The sequence below is a fragment of the Diachasmimorpha longicaudata genome, chromosome 8, assembly GCF_034640455.1.
Source record: "Diachasmimorpha longicaudata isolate KC_UGA_2023 chromosome 8, iyDiaLong2, whole genome shotgun sequence".
Classification (NCBI taxonomy): domain Eukaryota; kingdom Metazoa; phylum Arthropoda; class Insecta; order Hymenoptera; family Braconidae; genus Diachasmimorpha; species Diachasmimorpha longicaudata.
The window spans coordinates 5,209,043-5,232,603 of NC_087232.1; the positions used below are offsets into that span (position 1 = coordinate 5,209,043).

Here is a 23,561-nt window from a genome sequence, read left to right on the forward strand (position 1 = left end):
CCTATGACATCGTCAAATCTCTGATACACATCTTGAAATGATACCTTTGGATGTTTCTTTATTTTTATTAATTTCCAGGACTCATGGAACCCAGAGAGAAATTTTCAATGAAAATTCTGGTACCAGTTCTGGCAAAAATAAAAATTCCTCAGTTGTGGAAAAAATCCAAATCTGGTAAAATAAAATTTGGCGATTTCTGGAGAATTTTCATTGAAATTCGATAGAAAGTCACGTTTACGATAATTTAATTTTCAGTTCCAGCACTGGAATTTTTTTTCTGGCCATCACTTTATCCTTATCTGGAATCTTAGCAGAATATTTTTAACAGCGCAGTGACATTTTTATTTTTTATTTTTTCAACAAAGTATTCTTCACTTAAAAAACAATTTTTGAAAATGAAAAAACTGAACGCTTTGCTTAAAAATATTAAATAGATTAGGGGAATTAGTTAATCGAAAATTCCATCACATGTTGTTTGCATAAAGTAGATAAACGCAAAGTAGGGAAAGATAAATGCGTAGAAAAAAAAATTCAAGAACAGGAAGGGAATGAGAGGGTGACGTATACCGTAAGCCAGTTAGGCGGGGTATTTAGTAGAGAATTTAGCGGTATCCAAAGTTGTTGTATATTATACCCTCCTTGTATCTCCTCGAAAACTCGTACACCCCTCGAAATCCCAGGGCTCACTCTGTCTCTATGCAACTCCGCTGTACCAGTATTTGCCAACATCCCAGTGGTTTTAGGAATCTCACTGGTTTGGTAAATTTAATAAGTGAAATGCTAACACAACAGCGATATCGCTCCCAATTCTGAAGCAATTACTCATGCAGTGATGATAAAATTTTTAATTATTTCTTCAGTTTTCCCCAACTCAATTTATCGAAGTATTATTATGGTTTGTTGATAAGACAGCTAGCGATTATTAAAGTTTCTTGAATTTCAGTAATTGATTAACTAATAATTGGGTGACTAATTGATTGACTCATTTTGCAAAGCTGATGGGGAGAATAATCGCCAGCAAGTGAATGAAATAATTTCATCTTTAAATGATGATAAAAATTCAGCAGAGATTACTTAACTTTTTGGTAATCGTGTTGGGTTTTTGGCAAAATGGTCCAACAAACAGATAATTTTTATGGAATGGGTACAGTAATTTTCCCCAAAGACTCATTGCATCTTTACCCACACATACCACGTGATTCTACCAAATAAATCTCAAAACCGAGAGAATTGTAATTATTTTCCCACCACGTACAACAAATTACCTTAAATTTTTCCTCAATGTCTACAGAACTAAATCATAACAATTAAAAAAGTCGTTATGCAAATTGTCTACTATTCCATTAAAATTTCCCAAAATAAAAACTCTCCAAACTAACAATTTCCAACCCCCAATTAATAAATAAGATTTGCATGAGAGACGTCTCACAAAAGCTCCCCCAAAAAATTAAAGAAAATGTAAAAATACCGGTTCCACAAAAACTACCAAGAACTCAACTTAATTTACAATAACAGGAGTTTCTTTCTTTTAACCATGAACACTGGTGAAAAAAAAGGCATTTGTAATGTAAGCAGTAGCAGCACCAGCAGTGGAGAGAAAAAAAAAGAATGAAGAAGTAAAAACGTGTCTTGGCAAGTTTCTCCATTCGCAGAAGGACGTAATACGGCTGAAAACCACCAGAAACCACCCACCACCCCCACCACACCATCCACCCCTCTACATCTAGTGTCAAGGCAAACGTAAAATGGTTTTTCCTCATGGACTCCAGGACAATACAATGCAAACTGGGAAGGGGGGGGGGGAGATGAGGCTGGGGCAGAAGAGAGAAATAGAGAGTACTGTGGGAGAAGGTTAGTGGTCTAGGTGAAACGTCGGATCTCGAGGCAAGCCAACCCCTTGGTATGTGTCGGAGACGGCGGCTGCTGGCGTGAAATGAGCTGCCAGCTACGACGTACGGTCTCCGCAGTTGTTTAACTCGGGCGCTTACTAACTAAATTCGGACTGGGTTCGGCGCACGCCACTAAACTATCCCAATCCCAAGCGTTTTACCCCACTCTACCCACCTTTCTGTATTGCATTTACTGTAGGAGACTGCTTTATTCCATAGCGTTTATTGTATTCTGGGGAAATAGATTTTTTTTTCCTGTCAAAATGATGAAATTCAAGTATTTTCGGAAATACGGGGGTGGGGGTGGATGCATGAGGTGTGGGGTATGGAGTATTTCTTGAGGGACTCCGCAGGTTCATTAGAGAATGAATCAGGTGAGGTTATGACTTTCAGGAACAGTAGCACCTGTTTAGAACTGTTATCAACATTTTTTGGTGCATATTGACAGGAGAATGATGTTACATGATGTTACATGATGTAACATATGCTCCTAAATATACGAAAGCTTTAGCAATTAATATTCCCCACAAAAGAATTCTTATTAATTATCCGAAATATGGTCTCGCATCTTCACAATAGCAAATCTCTATTACGAATTTTCGCAATTGTTCCCGGAAACAATTTCCACGTCATGCTGAACGTTTCAAAATGTCAAGCTTGGGAAGCTAACTAGTAACACAACAAAGCTATGGAAATACACTGTTGTCGACAATGAAGCTGATGGTTAAATAGTCACAACCAGATGTGTCAAATTATGCGTAATAATTCATTGAATTGAATTCAAACCCATCATTTCTGTCAATGGAAATAAGCAGAGCTGTTGGATGAAGTGGATTATCCAGGGCTTTCTACAATTATCGGGTTTGTTTGAATCTATGTTCATTCAAATAGTTTCAAATAATTATAAAAAACAATCATAAAGACTATCCAATTATTTTTATGATTTTTATCATTGTAATTATCAAAAACTTTTTGAAACTGAAAATTATCTTCTAAAAATGTTACAAAATAATTCTCCGAAGATTCAGTTCTACTTATATTCAGAATCTCACTCGGTATATTTTACTACTCAACAAAATAATGTTATAATAATTCTATTCTATAATTTAATCGACAAAATCACTGAGTGAAGATGATCGAAGTTGAAATAGTCGGATATCGTTAATGACCTGAAAATCGAAAAATCACTTTAAAAATTTTTCTCCCTCTTTAATTTCGTAACGGTCACTGGGCGTTACTCGTTAGAAAGACGAAGAAACACGACCTTCTTCCCTTCTACAAGCCGGGGGATGATGTAAAAACCAGGGGGAAAGCAGAGTCACGTTCGTCAACCGCAGCTCGGACGATTGCTCCTCATCCCTTTGAGGATAGCGTGGTGCTTCGTTTCGAAGCGCGTCCCTTCAATCTCTCATTTTTTTCCCCCCTTCTCATTTCGTTGTGGTAGCTCTCTTGCACTTTGTGCAGTCAAGACTCCATGTATTTCACTTCCCTTTCAACTTTACTAAGCTCATTCTCATCCCCTTGTAGAACTACCACTACTATTCTATCGTATTTTTTTACGCTCCAGACTGTTCATGATTTCCTACTTTCATTTTATTTTATTCACTTTTTGTTTACTATTATCAGGAATATACGGGTTCTACTTCCTCCAACAAACCAATCACATAATAATTACTGTAATCAGTATTGATTTCACTGAGAAAACATATAATTTTTCCAATCATATTTATTTTGGACAAACAAATACCCGAAATTTTCATTGAAAAATCCACTTTAAATTGTTGTCCGAAGAATATTTAATTGACAAAATTATATTTTTCTCTCACTGATGGATTGAATATTTTTTTGTGTAACTTAACAGAGATTTCATTGCATAGAAAATGACACGAAGATGAAATTTCGATAAAAACTGCCCAAAAAGTCCGGTAATTTTTGAAAGAACTCTCACTCAGAAATAATTTGCATAAAAGTTCCTCAATTTTTTTATTCATAGGACCATTATTATTATCATTATTAGTGACTTTTGAGAGAGTGAAGACGATGAATGGGTTGGGCAATAGGAGGAAGCCAATGTCAAGCTTGTGGTGCTCAACAGCATGCGTATATGTCATACCAATATGTGTTAATGCAAGTGTGTAGATGCGTGTGAATGGTTGTGCACATGAACATCTGGAGGATGTGCTGTGCACAGTGTCCAGGAATTATGGTGGAGATTAGTGGGACAAGTAACGTCGTATACCGCCCTATAAAGGATCAAGCCTATCCCTACGCTACATTGTGTTGGTGGACATTGTTGGATAATAGTTAAACCCGTAATAACACGAATAATAGAAAATTTCATATCATTTGAGGGGAATTGTTAACGATCACGTACTGATACGATACTGATTGTCTTGTTGATTTGTAATTTTATTTACGTTTGTAAGCATTGGGAGGAGTGATTAAACAGAAAATATCATCATTTGATTCATTAATTATCATCGAATGAACGTTTGGTAAAACCAAGTAGATCCGAAATCTACAACTGAGGTATTTTTGTTAACAATAACTCATCCATTCTATCAGTGCTGGGAGATATGAAATACGATAAAATAACAAAATGTGACGTTTGTGGGGGAGAAATGTTTAATGATGATGTGGAATCATGTGGGATTATTTTAGGGGGTAGAAAAACGATGAGTAATAGCCAATTTTCTTATAAAACTGATGTACCCTCAACAAACAATAGAGAAATTGCATTTCAAAGACTTCTGCTAGTGAATTTTTTTTCAACATTTCCCCTATTTTACGGTAATTCTATGCATATATTTTACTTGTGCAAATATCTCCGGAAAGTTGTTTCGGACACTAGAGGGGTGGTCCTTTGAATACAGATACGAAGGATGGGGAGCATCTTTTACGATGCTGGAATAGCAATGAATACTGTGGACTAACGTTACGCTTCTTCGGCTGAAAAACGTATATCGGAATATTTTACTGTCTACAAAATACTCGTCTTTGAGAATGCTTTTCAATGCTGCGTCTACGTCCAAACGGGTATCTAAGCTTTGTTGAGCTTTTTACACTCTACAATAGTGTACGAATCGAAAAGAGGAGACAGACTGTGTAAAATATTGATACATTTTGACTAGACAACCTCATTTGTTTTTACATTTTTCAAAATTTTACTTTAAAAACCGACCCTACACTCAAACAAAAATATCATTCTGTCAGTCAAATATTCCCCCTCACAAGAATATGAGAATAAAATTTTTTTGCATTCAGTCGCCTTCACGAAAAATATTCTAATAAAAATATCGTCAGATTGCGGAATATTCAGTAAAGATTTCGCAATATTCAGTAAAAATTACGAAAGTTGAGTTCACTAACCGATTACGACTGAATTAGTGACAGAAAATTTACGTGACGGTATCGCAATTTTTCACAGGAAAATTCAGATAAAAATAATGAAAGACTCCAAAAAAATTCTCTAACGGTTCCATGAAATTTTATTAAAGATACGTAATTGTTATTTAATATTTTTTCCGTGTATCACCTCGCTGTTAAATTAGTCTCCTATCCCTATTCCTCAATCTTACACGCAATCCTGATAAAAAATCTCTCGATGCTTTTCATCAAAATTCCATTCACGAAATAATAACGTATCCATTTTTGCAAACCCCCATGATTACTATGACAGCAAAAAAAAAATGTGCATTCTCCATACGATGATTCATTCGCTCCCTTCGCTCCCTCTTTTCCAATCCCCCTGTCATTTCGAACGCAGAGCGTACGTTCACAGAGCGGCGTGTGTAGCTCTACCAGCGTCGTAATTATCGCTAATTGGGCGGCGGATAATACTCGGTCCGTCGAAGCTCGATGCATGAAAATGGGCAGAATTTAGTGGGTGGAGAGAGAGAGCGAGAGAGAAAGAGTCAGAGAACTATCGAGGGAATTATGCATTTTGCGTTGCCCCAGACCACGTCTATCATATACGACTTCCCCATCTGTCTCTGTTGATTATTTCCAATGGTACAGAACTCTTTCTCTCATTCGCCCACAAGAAGCCACGAAATTCATCAGAATCACGAAAATTATCGGAATATTGATTAAATTTGTGTAACACGAGATATCATTATTTGATATTTCAATAGCTGAGGCTCATGGAAAATTATTGATTGTTTCAGGCTGCTGTTTTGTTACATTTTATACGAGGAAAGCAGCCCTCGCAGCCCAGAATGCTTTGCACAATATCAAAACGTTCAATGGGGTAAGTTTTAATGCCTTTAATTAATTAACTAACCAATGAACATCGTAAAAGTCAAATTATTCACGAATATTGACAGGAGTGCGAGAAGTTTTGATGATTTTCATTATTAATTATTGAGTTAATTAAGTTTATTAATTTTTTCATTCATTATTAGACTATTGCGTAACCTCCACATAAGTGGACGATTAAATTTGACCGTACCCTAGGCCCTGAGGGCATTCAATAATTAGTGCACCCGGTCAAATCTGCATTCACCGGTGACAAAATATTCGACGTCAAGGGATAATACATTTTAGTGGCAGTTACGGGATCCTTTAATTAACAGCGGAAAAAAATATTAAATTTTGCGATTTCACTCAAATTGGGGCAAATCAATCCCACAATGTCATAAATTCACATTTTATTGATCCACGGTCAATCATCGGGAATGAGGACAGAAGATATAATTACTCATTTCATATATCCATTGAGCAGTGTGACAAGCTTGTAGCCCTGTCCGTGTGACGTCGCCACAGGCCTTAGTTTGGGAAATTTCATATTTGATTGTTGAAAAATAATTAATTTAGGTTACCGACCTACTCAAACATTTGATTACGTCGATACATAAATTATAAATGAGGAATTTAATTTATATTTCGGGGGCTAATGAGAAGTCACTTTTATTTACTGACATTTTCATCCTCTTGAGTTGCATTATTTTTAATAAATGTTCAGAGAGATGAGCATTTGGGTAAATCATATCAATGGTATCATATATGAAAGACGGAACTCAGAACTTTTTGGGGAGTAAACATTCATCAAATGATAGTTTTATAGCCTAATGAGATGATCAAACATTTCTACACTCGTTATGAAATGTAATATTTTCTTAATGTATCGTTAGAAATTCATCTACCCCTAGTGAAACATTCCAATGGCGTCCTATTCAATGAATTAATGCATTGAGAACGCCTCTCAATATCGGGTGAAACTCCAATAAATTGAATGCTATAAAATTGAATAATTTGCATCAAACATCGTGAATTATTCAACTTCAGCAGCAGTTTGAATCCTATTGCGCTAGTCAAATAAATTATCCGAATAATATAAGTAAAGATGGAAGACCTATAACGATAAAGGAGTCAGTGAAAGCACAGGAAAATCCAACTGGATATGTCAAAACGAAAGGGCACGAGGGGAATGAGAGAAAAAAAAAGAAACTAGAAAAAACCTATTTCGTACTGACAAATTCGCTTGATGCGAATGCTGTTTCAGAATAAAGTCTTGAGATGTTAAGCTCCAGAAGTTCTCTAAAAAGGGGATGAAGAGCCCATGGAAACACTGAACGAAAGATTAAAGAAACGACAAGACAAATAGGAAATACAGTGATAGAGGAACTTTTTTTCTTAACACAAATACCAGTGAATTTCAACTCTTTTTCCCATAATTTTGTGAAAGTCAAAACATAAAATCATGAACCAGCATGATTTCATGCCTCAGCACATCATCAGCCACCATTACATTATCATATGCAGATAGTAGGGTAATTTTTTCAGCCAAACGTAATTTTTATCAAAAATTTCCCTTCGCATAAGTCAACCACGTGATAAAAAATCTCGTTAATGAGATGAAGGGTTCAGCACTCGCTTTCACCTCGTACCGTCCAGGCAGACAACTTATTGTTAAAAAAAAGATGAATCAACTCAGGACTCAAAAAAATAAGTGAAAGATAAATTTGTATAAATGAAAGTCTCCTTTCGTATTAAAATTTTGTTTTCTCGGACGATTTCAGTAATTGAGAAAAAGAAGATGAGGGATAAGTGGAGGGAGTATGAGAGAAAAGATTTTGCAAAAATTGCCTTGGAGTATTATGCTGGGGTTTTCACTATATGTTGACGGTACTGGGTAAAAGCGCTTACTGGAGATCTCATCCGCTGGGGTAACCCTTTAATAACACTGCCTCAGGCAAGGTACCTCGACCAAGTTTGCGGTAGGTACTGGAATTGCGCAAGCTTGCAAAATCGCTACCAACTCCCCTTCTTCCCTCCCCATCAACTCTCACCCGCGTTACAATTTTAAACTCACCCCCCTAGTGAGTTGCATTTTCAAACACACGCACATATTTAAAAACAAAAAATCCCCGGAATTATCATATTTAATTGGCGGGAAAAAGAAATTCACTGAGCAATTGTCGATTTTCCAGAATTCAAAGAGGATTACACTGGATTATAAAACAACTTTTTTGAAAAAAAAAACCACTTGTATTTCAGTTAATTACCATTTCATTTAAGCACAACGTCAATTCGTAATTTAAACCAGTCAGTGTTTTTCTCTCATTTCTACGTATTATCCTGTTATTTACCCACTTCCTCCCCATAATTCATGATCCTCAAGTAAACATTCCTCTCACAAATACCCTAATCTCATCCAAAATATTATAAAATCACATTTAAAAAAATAATAAAATGAATAAGAAATCTAATTTAACCCCTCAATGAAAATCAGATAATTTCTATCATATCTTGTTATTCATCTCTTGCATAACCACAATCAAAAGCAAAACCACTGTTATACATATCTAAAATTCATGAAAATATGAATTAATTGAAAACGTGATGTTACTGAAAACCATCCACTACCTTCTCGTCATATATACGTAATCGTATGGTAAATTAGGGGGCGGAAAGTGCGGACGTTAGCTCCGGTTGTCGGTTAGTCTAGCGCGCTAGCGATCTACCACCCTCTCTCAACCGCCCCTCCCCCCGCCCCCTCCCCTCTTCACCTCCTCCTCACTATTTCACCCCTCCTCCTCCCTCTCGCCCCTCCGGAAATCTAAAGGCCAATTGAATATTCCAACTGCGTATACATAAACCAGAGGGGGAGAAGAGGTTTTCCGCGAGCTCGTTCGTTTTCGTTGAGCGGTCGATGCACGTACTAACCATCCCCCCCCCCCTCCCCCCGCCACCACCACCCCCCTCTCGACGCTTTTCACGTGCTGCCATTGGTATGGAATGAAGAGATAAAAAAAAAAAAAGTGGACTTGGGGGATGAATGATAGATAATGCTGGATATAATCTCAGGTCGATCCATCTGATCTCACAGGGTAATAGAAAAAATGTCCGATGTAACCTCATTATATAAGAAAACAGTAAATTTTGGGGGTTCTCATTTCTCATATCATCCCTCTATCAGTTTTTTCATTTATCATATTGTTGATACATTGGAAACATCGAGGAGGATGAGTATGAGGTCCTCGTGATGATTTTTTTGGGAGAAAATAGAGTGAGATGTGAGAGATTGTGGAAAAGATTTATAATAAATTTGAGGGGATGAGGGATGGATAATGATGGATATAATGTTGATGGAGATTCGATTTTTCTATATGATTTAGTTTGTGTAGATAATTTTTGTGGAATTTTATGGGTGGAAATTGGGTAGATTTTGTTGGTTAATGTTGTTGATGAGATAAAAAATAGAATTAGAGTCTGGAATTGTTGTGATTCTATGGGAAATTTCTGAAGGGAATCAGTTACATTATATGGACAAAGTCCATAAATTTCTTTTCAAATTTTTGGGTGAAATGTATTTTAAAATTTCGGTCGATAATTTATTTCGTCAAAACAAGGCGAACCTTAACATTTCAAATTTACAGTAATTTACGATAAAAGATTCTCATTTATATGACATCTGTGAAATATTGACACCATTATCAATAACAATAATTAAGTTTCAATATCATACACATGTCTAATTATTCTATTCACAAACTAAGATGGATTTGAAATCCTCCCAAATCTGTCATTGTACAATTGACGAAATAAACTGCTGATCACAACTGTTTCCCCTATTTCTAAATAAACAATTTCTTCTATCTCATCACTTTCTAATTTCTCATATTTTCATCATATCAACAACACTGGAATCTACAAATACATCACCTGGACATGATTTTCCATGTGATACCTAAATATAAAAAATGAGATATTCTGCAACCGAAAGTCTTTCTCCTCTATCTCAACATGAATTTCGTTGACAACGATGGAAACTAAAATAATAGAAGAAATAAAGAGGAATAGTGAATGCACTTGAACCTTCAACTCACCCTCCACCCACCCCTTACTCCATTCTCTATAGAAGTCAAACGGGTTTTTTTTTTTTTTTTCGTCGAAAACATCTTAGGATTTTCGTGTTGCGAATTTTCCGAGTATACGACGAGAAGACGAAAATAAATCATGGGTCGACGAAAATGCTGAGGACGTGTATACGGAAACTATAAGCCCCAAGTTTACTTATGTGTGTGCGCTTGACGATGGCGTGGTGGTGAAGGCGGAGGGGGACTTGAGCGAGGGCTAAAACGAGGAGGGGGTACGTAACGCGTACTGAACGCCCGGGCTATCCACGTTGTCTGACCCACATTTACCCGTTTTACATAACGCAAACTCTGCCTCTTGCAATATTAAGGGAAAATAAGAGAGGGTAGATACCCCCTCTGACCTCTCCCCCTCCCCCCCTCTATTACCCCACTCGGATACTCCACACGTCACTCGTGTTGTCTAATGCATGGAAAATGCGATGATATAACAGACATATAAAGTTATGTACTATCATTCCGATGGGTTACAGGTGTCAATCGATTATACATATAAATCGATTCTAATAGAAATAAGTCGAAAATTCTACTGAATATGAGGGATTTATGAAACAAAATGTTGTTTTCTTTGCGTCTGAGTGATAAAACTACAAAATATCTGCTGTAAATGTGTTCGAAAAATGCGATATTTACTGTTGAAAATTTATGTCGAAATTTTCAACTTGAAATTTTATGAAGGGGTAATTTTTATCGATGATTTCTCTCCCTATATTTATCTTTTTTTTACATCTTGACTGATTGAAAATTTATTAAAGTGCTCGTGGCAGTGCTTCAGCCTCTTCGCAAAAAGCTGATGTTCCATAAATTTGTCAAGATAATTTTCAAATATAATATAATATAGATCGACCCGGACAACTGTGTTTGTGGAGTTAGAATTTGAGCTTTTTAGCTGTCTCTCCAAAATTTCCTGACACTAATCGCACAGTTTCATTGTGAACTGGAAGTCTCGTAAAAAGACGGCTGTGCCTGAGCATGAATTTTCCCTCAAGTGCGTTTTTTCTTTCTTGTCCTTTAACGAGTACGGTACAGGGGTTTGGAAGGATGGGATGAGAGAAAAAATCGTAAAAATCCGGGAGGATATGCGAAAAAGGGAAAAAATTTTATGTACAAGATCTACCCATCATAAATAGTTGGATTCATTTTTAATTTCCTTTCCAGCACTGATTTTCTTATTTTCCGAGGATAAATTATTTTTCCCATTCATCAGAAAGGAGAACTTTTTCAATTTATCGTTTGAGTTCCACGGGTTTCAGTTAATTACCTCCAAATGAGTTTCAGGGAAAGAAAAAAAAAAATTGTAGTGAAGGTGAGTGAGGACTAGATGAGAGGGAGTTGAAAAGAAATCAATTTCTGGGTGTCAATTTTCATTTCTTTATAAAAATGTATTTTATCAATAATTTTTTTTCCTCACAATGATGGAAAATGTCGGAGGTACTGATTAGTATTCACGCACGAGAAATGGCTGATAGTTGTAATTATCGATTTCAATTAGCGAGTAATTAATATTTTAGATATATGAAGATTAATTTGGTACATGAAATTGGATATTTGAGGCACTCAATATTTTGTAATTCCGATAATATGATTAATGTAAATTAAATTTCCTGATTCCGAAAACTAAATTTACATTCAGTGAATTGTAAATGATGACGATGAAAATTTTTCTAACCGAGTTTAATCAATTCAATCAACTCAAATCTTCTTGTATATTAATTAAAATCGTTTAAAATATCCCTCCCTCCCACCGCATTGTTCATTGAACCAATACATAAAATAATGAAAATCCCATAAAATCGTCAAGTCCCGCAAAATTTCACTGCCACTGTTGATTATGACCGAAGTAACTTCCGGCATAACCATTGACCCCAGGCTTATCCCGGAAGCCCTGAAGTACATTCGTATGTGCAAATAACCTGACCCGTCCGCACAACTTCATAACAAATTCATCAATTACACGCCTCATGTTACAATGCAACCCTTAACATTTCTATTTCAATTTCACATCGTGATATTTATTTCCCCCGGAAATACGATATTCGTTCATTCTGTGATGTTACGGAAGCAAAATGAAGTCATATTTATTCCCAGCTCCATTGAAATGTCAATATCATTCGAATGTTAAAAAACTGATCGAAATATTTTTAAAAAACAAATAATTCACAATGAGAATATCCACTGGACAAATACAAAGTTTTGTCTTGCAAAAAAAAAATACACAACAATTCGTGACATATCTTTTCTTCTCGGAATAAAAACAACACTTTTGCCTTGTCTTATTAAAAAAAAAATCCTCATCAACACGCCTGAAAATTGCATTAAATACAACTCCATTTCCATTATTGTGGCAACTCCCATCAAAATCCAGGGAAACATTATTGCTCCTCGAGGAGGAACAACAAGAAGAGAGATGAAAGAAGGAAGAGACAAAACGGAAATTCACGACGTGCCGAACGAAATTGATTTCGACAAGAGGTATAGGAACGGTGAAACCCGCACGGAACGTGCCCATACCTCCTGGGGGGATATAATAATGTACGTGTTTGGTGGTGAGAGGGACGAGAGTGAGAGGTGGGATTGGAGTGAACGTCGTCTGTCGTTTAGTTTCAATACATAAAAGTGTGCTGGGATTTCAGCCCCAACTATTAACAATTTCACCCGGGTGGGTGGGTTGGGGGGTGTGTGACATATAAAATACAATGTAGGGGTGTTAAACAAAAAATTGTGCTGTTGAAAATTATTTCATTTTGATAACATATTTTTCTGGAGGAATATCAACTAGGCACTAACAATTTTTTTTATTAATGATAAAAATTATTGTTGTTACTGAATGATTGTACGATAAAACGTACTTTCATAGAAGTGAAAGTAAACTTTTACATTTGCTAGTTTTTTGGAGGACTGGTAACTAAATTTTTGAATATATAAAACGATAAAAATGGAGGAACGTAAAATATACGTAAATTTTCCACCTCAGCCTAACAATTTTCAAATTTTGCGAAAAAATATTGTTTTATTTGGCCTGATTCCTTACTTTTTCAAGTAATTAAATTAGTATTATTTCCGGTATTCAGTTGAATTTGTGAATTAATTTCATGTCCCTTAATTACTGACAGAATTGTTTTACTCGACCCGATATTCAGTCAACATTAAACCGACATCAACATGACAACGAATTTTCAGGAAATAATTAATGTCATTATCACTATCATCGAACGATCCCGAGAACACATTAATTTACATTTAACCCCAATTTGGGGAAATTTTCCGACATTTTCCAATGACTCTATTATTTGAATTTCCTGAGTATGACTTTGAATTTGATAATTGAAAATGTTCAGTCTATAATGCGATCCGTATTAAACTACAGAGGACACTCTAATCTCTTCCATTAGTATCAGTAAAGAGAATACATTAAAGTCCATAAGAACGAAAAAATTTCGAAAATTCTGTTGATCCTCTATGCGAAAACTTCAACAAAAGAGAAAGTGATAAAAAACCATATAGGGACGATCCATAAATGGCATATTCAGACTGTTGTTATCATATTTCATTCCCAAATGGAAGAAATGTCAAAAGCAAATTTAAGCCCTTGAAAAGCTGCCCTTCGGCAGTAAAAACGAAGAAATTTAATATAAAAATATTTCATATTCTTCACTACCGTCAAATAATATCGTATGACGTAAATTGACAACTGATACACTCCTGCCATTACCTGGCAATTATCTTTCTCTGCCTCATGGTGGAGGAGAATACAATGAACCCAAGAACATAGTTATACCCACCTATCTAAACACAACGGACTACAATGAAGAAAAAAAAAAAGTTGATTTTCATCGCAGTCAGGGGAAAAAAATAGATAGAGAATTAATCTTATTTGTTGGGGGTGAGTATAGATACCCAGCCGACGTGTACAAGTTTTTGTTGTGTACCTTACCAGTAGCTCCCGGAAATTGAATACTCCCATTCCACTTTCGAGACGTCGCGACCAAATCGATATTCGAAACCCGTTTCCGGCCTTACGATAACGACCCCTGCAGCGCGACGATATTCCATAACCACTGGGTATATATGTATTAAATGTACACGAAATAGACACGACTGAAATTCAACAAGAAAATTCGTTTCGCTATTGTTATTGTTATGCTGTGGTACCAATCTATGTGCAAAAATGACCGAAGAAATTATCATTGGAGGGTGAAAAAAAATTTACTCTGTCGAGAAAAACTACAGGAATTTTCCATGTCCGAAACAAAATTATCCTATGTCAGAAGAACATTTTTTTGACGTGATACAAAAATTGATCATCAGGGTGTCTCAGAATAATTTTCTTTTTTTAATTGTATTCAACATCTAAAAACGAAAAACATTGTGAGACACCTGATATTGAAGTTCCCAAATTAGTTATGGAAAATCGAAAAAATGATAGCTGGTGGTAGCAAAAATTACTGTCACAATAGACCGAAAAAATCCCCAGAAATAAAGATTGAATCAATTTTTAACAGAACACAACCGCCGCCATTGTCACTGGTAAACCAAAAAAATCACTCATTTATAGGAGTAGAAAGAGAGAAAAATTGATGCTGATTTTTCACACTATCCCCCAACCGCTCATATCTGATGTTTCCTTTCTATACCGCTGTATACAAGCTATGGAGGACTGGTGGGTACCTCTTTCGTTCCTCTGTCAACTTGTTTCACGTGCTTTTTGTCATTCTGTCGACGGTGTTACGACTATACCCGGCTGTACGTGAAACGAATTTTTAACAAAACACGATACAGGCCATCGTTACAAGCACTGATGGTTAACTCACGAGGCATCGATTTTTGTCTACCTCGACGTCCTGAGTTGACCCCAAAGTTAATACCGATTTTCACCAGAATAATAAAAAATAAAAAGTCACCAAACATTTACGTAAACAACAAAATTCATCTTATCCATCAAAAATATTTTATCCCCGAGCACTTGAAATATCTATCACAAGCGATGTTTTCACTGTTGAAATAATCACAATGTATTACTAGTTAAACCCGAGGGACGTAAATATCCAGTAGAATCTCTACCAATTCGAAATACAGACATCACCCTGAATGCTTCATGAAGTTGAACAGAGAAAATTACATTTCATTTTTAAAGAGTTTTGAATAACACAATTTAATATTGGAACGTACCCAGATTATTAAAAAATCGTATTCTCCGTCATGAGAGAATGAAAAATTATCTCATTATTTCTGTTATTGAAAGTTAAACTTTTATGAGACTTCATTTACGTTACTATTCAACCAAGCGTTCATAAATAATACATGAAAATTCGAGATATGATTTTTTTATTTGCGTTGTAGGTCACCACAAACTAAAAATTCAATCACTCGACTAAGAAAAAAATTATTTTTATGAAGAAGATATTATTTTTATCTTTTTGGGAAAATCAGCGCAAGGAAATATATTTTCATTGTCGGGAAATCGTTCAATAAAAATTACGCAAAAATTCCGTAATTCGACGAAGGGTCCAAGAAAAACTACGGAGCACTGCGTAAAAATTACGTAACTCGGTTCAGTCCTTTTTATCGTACCCTTCGCAATTTTTATCGGATCTCTATTCTCGTTTGCGAATTACGAAACTTCTGCATCATTTTTACTGCACATTTTTTTCCCTGTAATAATTACATCGTTCAGTATAACTGTAATGTTTCTTTGGAAATTCTTTGAAAATATCTGTCTTTAAAAAATATCTCCCAGAAAGATATTTTATTCCATAAATAATATCAATTCTTGGCTGAAATAATTTTGTTTTTCTCAGTGTATTGCCCCTCTATTTTCGGCTGTACCTGTTATACTCCCTCTCTCACTCTATTTTTATCGATAACAATAAAATAAAAAAAAAGAAAATCGGGTTGCCGTTACAAAGTTATGGACAACGAGGGTACCATACACTAAACTAAACCGAAAGAGCCTTGCACTTAGCATAGATATGAATTTCATGGTAGCGGTGCTCAGTGCAGTAATAACGGTGTCCGATACTACACATGTATTATATACGCTAGCAATATGTAACGTAAAGAAAACATGGCACACTGAAGGAAAATTGAATTCAAAATATTGCGGTATAAAGTGGCATTAGATGGACTTAATTTTGATTTATTGGAATTTACGTTAGATGAATAACGAGCTCCCATTTCTTATATTTAGAGACATCTAAAGACTTCATGACTTCACGAGAGTCTATTCGGCCTCGTTCCCTTCTTCTTGATATTTTTTTACGTCTACGAGACCGAGACCGAACATAAACAAGTGGTAAATTGCTTTTCCACTGCATCTGGACCATTTCGTTGAATATCGTACACAAAAAAAAATTTACAACGATTACATGTCTTTTTCGTAATTCCGGAGTGAAATAGTATTGTGGGAAATTTTATAAAACCGTTACATAATTTTTATCTAAATTTCCCAAATTGTTTTTAAAATATTTCGTATTTTTAGCTGAAAAATTCTCGCGTTACCAAAAATCTTTTTTCTCATATGATTAATTATTGAGAAAAATTTTAAAAATATGGATAATATCGAGGTCACACCTCAGACAATTTTGTCTTATATATTATATACTTTATATCTTATATGTATATATTGAGGGAAGATGTTGAATGGGCCTTAATTAAATATTTTTTAAAACTTGTTTCTATGAGAGAATTTTAGATTTTGAAAAAAAATTCCCCAACTAATTAAACGTTCTATTGCCATTACAGATGCATCGGCCAATCCAAATGAAACCAGCAGACAGTGGCCATCGCAACGGTAAGTTCAACATACCACATGAATTATTGTTGTTTATAACTTCAAACCCCCGTTGATGCTAAAGGGGTTTTGACTTGTTACACAAGTTCTCCCAGTTGAGTCTCAAGTTTGCCCAATCCATCAGAGCGAGATCCGTTGCTCACTCGTTCATGGTGGCTTGATCAGAAATCTTGAAACGTTGTCGAAAGCACTCATGGAAACGTACATCTCGACTCACTGGTTTACCATTGAATTTGTTGAAAAGACCACTCAAATATTAGACCCCATTCTACGTTTAATGAATGAGTTAAATTGACTGTCGTTGAGTTTTCTACGGTTTACTCTGGATCATTGCCAAGACACTCTTTCGTTTAAATGTCATGACATGTGTTGAGATATTGTTATTATTTGAAATTTGAGGGATGTTCAAATGAAAAAGCAACATTTTAAGATATTTTTAACGAAAAAAAAAGCACAGTCAGCGTGGGTTTAATTGCATAAGGGCATAACGTCTTCTGTTCGTGAGTTTAATTACACCTAATTTGTGTCAAATGACATTCTAGTCTTATTTAAATGCTGATGCACTGTTTTACTGAAAATCTAACGCAAAAAAATCAATTTTAACCGAATTTTAACTTAAAACCGAATGAATAATTATAAAACTATTTTCCCTATTTCCCCATCAAATACAGGTGGCCTATATTACAATAGAACACCGATTTTCATGAAATGTATGTGAGAAGGAAGTGAAGTTGAAAACCAAGCAAGCTAACTATTTTTATCTCGTCAAAGTCTGAGGTTTTTTTTAAGTTGAAAAGAATTGTATCAGTTTTAGTTCGGTGGAGTGGTATTTTTTTTTGGGCTTTGAAAGGTTTTTCGATGAGAAGCATTATTTGGGGATTGACTGTCCAAGTTCGGTGCAACTCAATCCACCCAGAAGAACATGGCCAAAGGTGTGACTAAGACAGGCCATCTAACTTGGGTTTCACCCGAAGTGATTTATTTATACCCCCCCTGACATTTTGTTTACTTTGGCTTGACGTTAGCCCCTCAAGGCACTTATTCGATGCCGAATGACGGATGAACCCAGTGGCACGCTGAGGCTAGATCTTCCAAGGCTATAATAGGCTCCCACTGAGTGGCTATTAGCTCCTAACTCTTGGCATTTATTGCACCGAAGCCCAATGACGATTAATTCGATAGATTATTACATGGGAGATGAAGTAATTCAATAATTTGTCTGTCCTTTCTTTAAAAAAATTAAATATTGAAAGATATTTCACCCGAATGGTGAATAAAATCGTCTTTCGTTCCATTTTTGAATGATTTTGGCAATGCAATTAATTATAAAAAAATATTTGTAAAGAGAATTATAAAATCTGGATGAAAGTATTAATATTCGATCCATAAAAGCACAAAATCGATGATTTTTTTAAGAAAATTTCGCTAAATTAATGACCGTAGTTTACGTTCTGTTCCACTTCACTTTATCAATCGGCAAAAAAAATCAAAAGAGTGAGTTTTTCCATCGGAAATCAATGATTTTGCACGATAATTCACCAACAAGACCCCATCAGTCTCGTTACCGGCAGAAATAAGTATCCAACCCTTTATCGCTTTAACTATTATGACCGACAGGGCGATAAACTTTATCTTATCTGAATGGTCGATAACCGTCGACTGGGCACCTCTATAAACTGTTTCTGCACCAGGTAGACGCATAGAGGGCCCTCCCTCAGTCTCTGCAGTGAAACATACAACAACCCCTCTTCCCTTTACATCCCCGCAAGCTCAGGACCCAGTGGTTCGTCTCACTGATTAGGAAACTCCGATAAGATAAGCTGACACACGAGACTAGGATATATATGTATTCAGCCTACATATGGGCTTTGAACAATTCCCGTCAGTGAACAAATAAAAATGATGAAAAATGGTACATTTTTTTTTGGGAGCATTTGTTATCTGGTATACCGTCAAAACCTCCTATTTTTTTATACTCCAGATTTTCAAGGGAAAAAACTTTATGCTGATAAGTTCGCACGATAACATAAAAAATGGGAGATTGCAATATTTTTGAAGGTTCCAAGATGACTTTGTAAAGAGTTCGTAATCAGGAATCGATAGGATTTAAGTTTATGTTAGAAAATTTCAAGACTTTGTAGAAAATGACAAGTTTTACTTGATAATTTGACTTTTAAATATAGAAATAAGTTGAATTTATTAAAAAAACTTATGGAAACTTATTGAACTTATTGGAAAAAATAAATAGCCAAATGATTCTCAATTTCATAGAGAAATTCAATTAGTCTTCTATTTATCGACCTTCGGAAGCCACTAATTGATAGATAAATGACTTTGGAATTTGATTATTTGAATATATTTAACTCTAAATATATAAAAGCGATGATTGCACCGAATTCTGTTCATAACTTGATCGCCAGTCAATAAATGAAGAGAAATTATAAATTATCAAAAATCCTGGACTTTCCATTTGTATCTGTTCTCCAATTTCCCATGAAAAATCGCACTTTTGTCTCTCGGAATAGATCGATGAATCTATTTGGTAGTTTGAATAAAATTCACGGTATTTTTCTAGTCAAATTGGTGGAATTTTCTCACAATAGAAAACGTTTCTGTGTACGAGAAAACAGTAAATTTATAGACTCAACGGTAAAGAGTACCGACGTGGATACCCGAGTGGATTAGACACACATCTAGAGTACGGAAGATTGTGAATTCGATCCCAAGTGGAACCAAATCTTTCAACGGAAGGCTCCAGCCAACTGGAGGTTGCTAATAGAGAAACCGCCTGTACCAGCATGAGTTTCCTGTGATTTCCCCAGCTACTTCTGTTATTCTAGAGAAGTGTAATGTGGTACCGTGTAAAATTCGTAGTCGCATGCATATGGTTCGATACAATACCGAGCAAAACCCGAAAAGGGACTGAGTAACCGTGAAAAGGCTCAACAAGTGCCAAAATAAATGGCCAATAAAAATTACCAAATTTCCATTTGAGTTACTGATTGCGAAATCGATGAAAAAAAAATCACACGACGATATCGATTTTTATTTCACCGCTCGAGTCCTCATACCCCGCTTCCACACTAGTCCTATCGTCATGTTAATATTCTAATGCAAAAATACATGAAAAAAGAGAAACGAGAGGCGACCGGATTATCCACAACCAGCCGGATTAAATAAACATAAGTCAGGTGATATCAAGCGAAATTTACCCGCGTTCTTGTTGAAACTCATTTATGTTATGTCTCTAATTTTCTGCGAATCGAGTTTAAAAATATTACGACCTGTGTTATAAACGTAAAAATAGTTATGAGTATAAAAAAAATGAGACTGCATGATAGTATGATAATATTTTGGCAGAGAACGGATGCAATTCAAAAGTATCATCACACAAAACGTGCCCGAGTAACTGTCAGATAAGCTTCAACACATGGAGTTTTGTTAAATCCGTGGTAGTTACTGTAATATAAGCCAGTGTGTCAGATAAGAGTTTGAGCCATCAACGTGGCACGCACATTGTTCCATGGCAGTACCAGAATACATTCGATCCACGACTGGTAGGATAAAAATAGTTCAATGGATTTACAGGATTTTTTGCGAGTTTTTAGTTTCAGAAATAAAATTAGCACACCCCGTTAAAAATATTTTACCAAAATACAATTTTCCTTATGATCATTATCATTTTTTTGATGTCATTAAAAATTCAAAAATTAAGACTCGAATTTTGAGAATATCCCGAAAGAACTAAATACAATAAATTCTGATTTAAATTGTTTTCTAAAAATTCCAAAAAAATTGAAATCAGTTCGGTAACGTAAATCTTTCTCGTTAATTGATTCTATTAAATTTACGATCGTTGGTCATTTAATTTTAACGCAAAAAGTCTTTAAATTCAAATGTATTAATTTATTATTAACGTGTTATTGAATTGATCGATCATACCGATTATTGTTATTTATTCTATTTTTATAATGACAATATAAATTTTTGTTTTTGCTCAGCTCCGAGGCGTGCATTTTACTCACTTCCATAGATACACCAATTTTTCCAAAAATCCCAAGCGTCTCCCCAAATATTCGACTTTCTATGAAACTCGCAAATAATTAATAGCAGAGAACGGAATATTGTCTTACGTTCCACAAGGTAAACAACGGAAGTTATGTGGTAAAGCGCTTCGCTCATACGAATCTCAAGTTAAATACCTGGCATCTCAAGCTTTCCGCGGTTTTCCTTTTTTCCCCCTGTAACCTTATACACACCTTACGCCCCTTTACCTCCACATCACCGTTTTGAATATAATAGGAGTACTGACAAGATCAATACACCTTCCGCCACACGGAAATAAATATTTAGTAAAAATTACGGAATTCAACTTCACGTACCGATTACGAAAGTGAGAAGAAAAATTTAAGTGTCGGTATAGTCATATTTCATCGAAACCGCACATAAAAATTACGGAGCACTTCGAAAAAAAATTCTGAAAAATTTTCTTAACGTTTTCGTGACAAATATGCTCATTGTGTAATAGCTGGGAACATACATTAATTTTTTATGAAGAGCCGCTTTGTTCTGTCATCGAGTTTTTCCAAAGAATAGATCGATATTATTCGCTGGAACCGACTAAATGACAAAATCCCAACGCTCTGGGCCTCTGGTGTTTTGCCCACAATAGGCCCTATTCATTCCGTTTTGTTTAGACCCTAAAACCTAAACATAAACATCATATCCCGCATTATTTCAACCAAAAATTCAACGAAAGTTGTTTTTTATGAATTGGTCCCTGCGAAGGGTTTCCACTTCAATACAAAACCTTATTGTAACTTAAAAAGAATATCTCCACTCACAGTGGAACTGAATACAATTTAAATAAGACAAAATAACGAAATTACTGATTTCATTAAAAAATTCAATGTAACTTGACACTGAAAATTCACATTAAAATGTAAATTTTAATAACTAAGTAATTCTCATCCTCATATTCCTTAAAATTCGGGTCTGTCATTGAATTATCAGTGAGATCTGAAATTTCATGACTCTCCAATTCTCAAATCGCATTCAGTATCATCATCAGTCTCCCAAAAAATGATAGTCAAATGTCCATGAAATTTAATTTTTCCTCAACACCTTATTCCCCTCCCTGAAGAACCACTCACGTTGAACACCTTGAAACCGACCCCACCAAAATCATCAAAACCTGAATTTCACTCATTTTTCCCACGCCCTCAAATTCACTCTAAATTCCAAAACAAAAGGTTATAACATCCGCAGAATATAACCCCACCCCCCCACAAACTCCATGAATTCATGACTGCTTAATCTCTCGCGCTTCGTTGAAAAACCCGGAAATCCAGAATAAAAAGAAAAATAAAAACATTTAAAGTCTGAATCATTTATGAATAAGATCCACGAAATAACGAAAGGGAGAAAATGCGACGAAGGAGACTCTTGCTAATAAGGAAAAAAAAAACTAGAGCCGAGGTTATTATAAAGAACTCGTAACCCGACAAGACAAACGGTGATAAGTTGATACAACGAGGTGGCAGTATTCCACACTCCAAGATTGGAAGATGAGACAGGAAGCGATGGAGGGGGAGGTGGGGAGAGGGGAGGAAGATAGTGATAAAGGGAGAGGTGAGACGGTGGGCGATACCTTCGTCCGTCGAGTTTTGATGCATTATGCATTGTCTCGAGCCACACGGTAGGCAAAACACGAATATCATTCATGAAAAGTTTAACGGCTGCAGATGACCCCGTGACCCCGGCTACAACAGTATTCGTGGCACTAACTTGGTCAAGAGTCTGACTATTAAGGGGCACAACTCCTTTTGGAATTAATGAGATTTATTTTATGAAATTAATCGTAAATTTAATGCACCGACGCAACATTTTCATTAAACTTTTTTGCCCCAGGGTTGATATTTATTTTTTTTCCCCCTCGATTATTGCATATGCAGGTCTTTAGGAGGGCAGTTAAATTGACATGTGACAGCAACTTTTTCGCTCGGATTTACGTAATCAAGGACGGCCATTAATTCTTCAATACTGAAAGTATTTTTGATTTATGTTGATGGATTCTATGTACGTGTCGGTGGTAAAAAAATACCATCAAAATTAAGATGCGATCGATCGTTTATGATGCATTGAATATTTGATAATATCAGGAGGAAGTAGTCAACCGAGATAAATCACTGTTGACGATTCATCAGGTTTTAATGGATATCTTGGAGCCTGAAGGGCATAGGGAAATTTTGATTATAACCTTTTTTGTGGAGGACATTGAGTACCACAATAATTGTCATTACAAAAATCCTGTTAAAATGCGATTTGTAAGAAACAATGTGTCATGATGAAATGCGAATTTCTACTGTACAGATCCACAAAAATGACAATTCTTTGTTCAATTTTGACCCCATCTCTAGCACTCATCAAGACCAGAAATGTCAAGATAACTCACGTGAAAAATCAGAGTATGAGAAATGAGAGTTTCACCTGTAAATTCCATCT

General features: G+C 35.5%; 1 protein-coding gene across 13 annotated transcripts in view; it reads left to right on the forward strand.

The window, feature by feature from the left end:
- LOC135165362 (CUGBP Elav-like family member 1) overlaps window positions 1–23,561 on the forward strand; it is a 118,875-nt gene that overhangs the window by 73,226 nt on the left and 22,088 nt on the right. For all 13 annotated transcript variants that reach the window (XM_064126576.1, XM_064126578.1, XM_064126574.1 and 10 more), the window contains 2 exons: window positions 6,056–6,138; window positions 17,009–17,057. In XM_064126576.1, coding sequence (XP_063982646.1) covers window positions 6,056–6,138; window positions 17,009–17,057 — 132 coding nt within the window. The remainder of the gene's footprint in view (window positions 1–6,055; window positions 6,139–17,008; window positions 17,058–23,561) is intronic.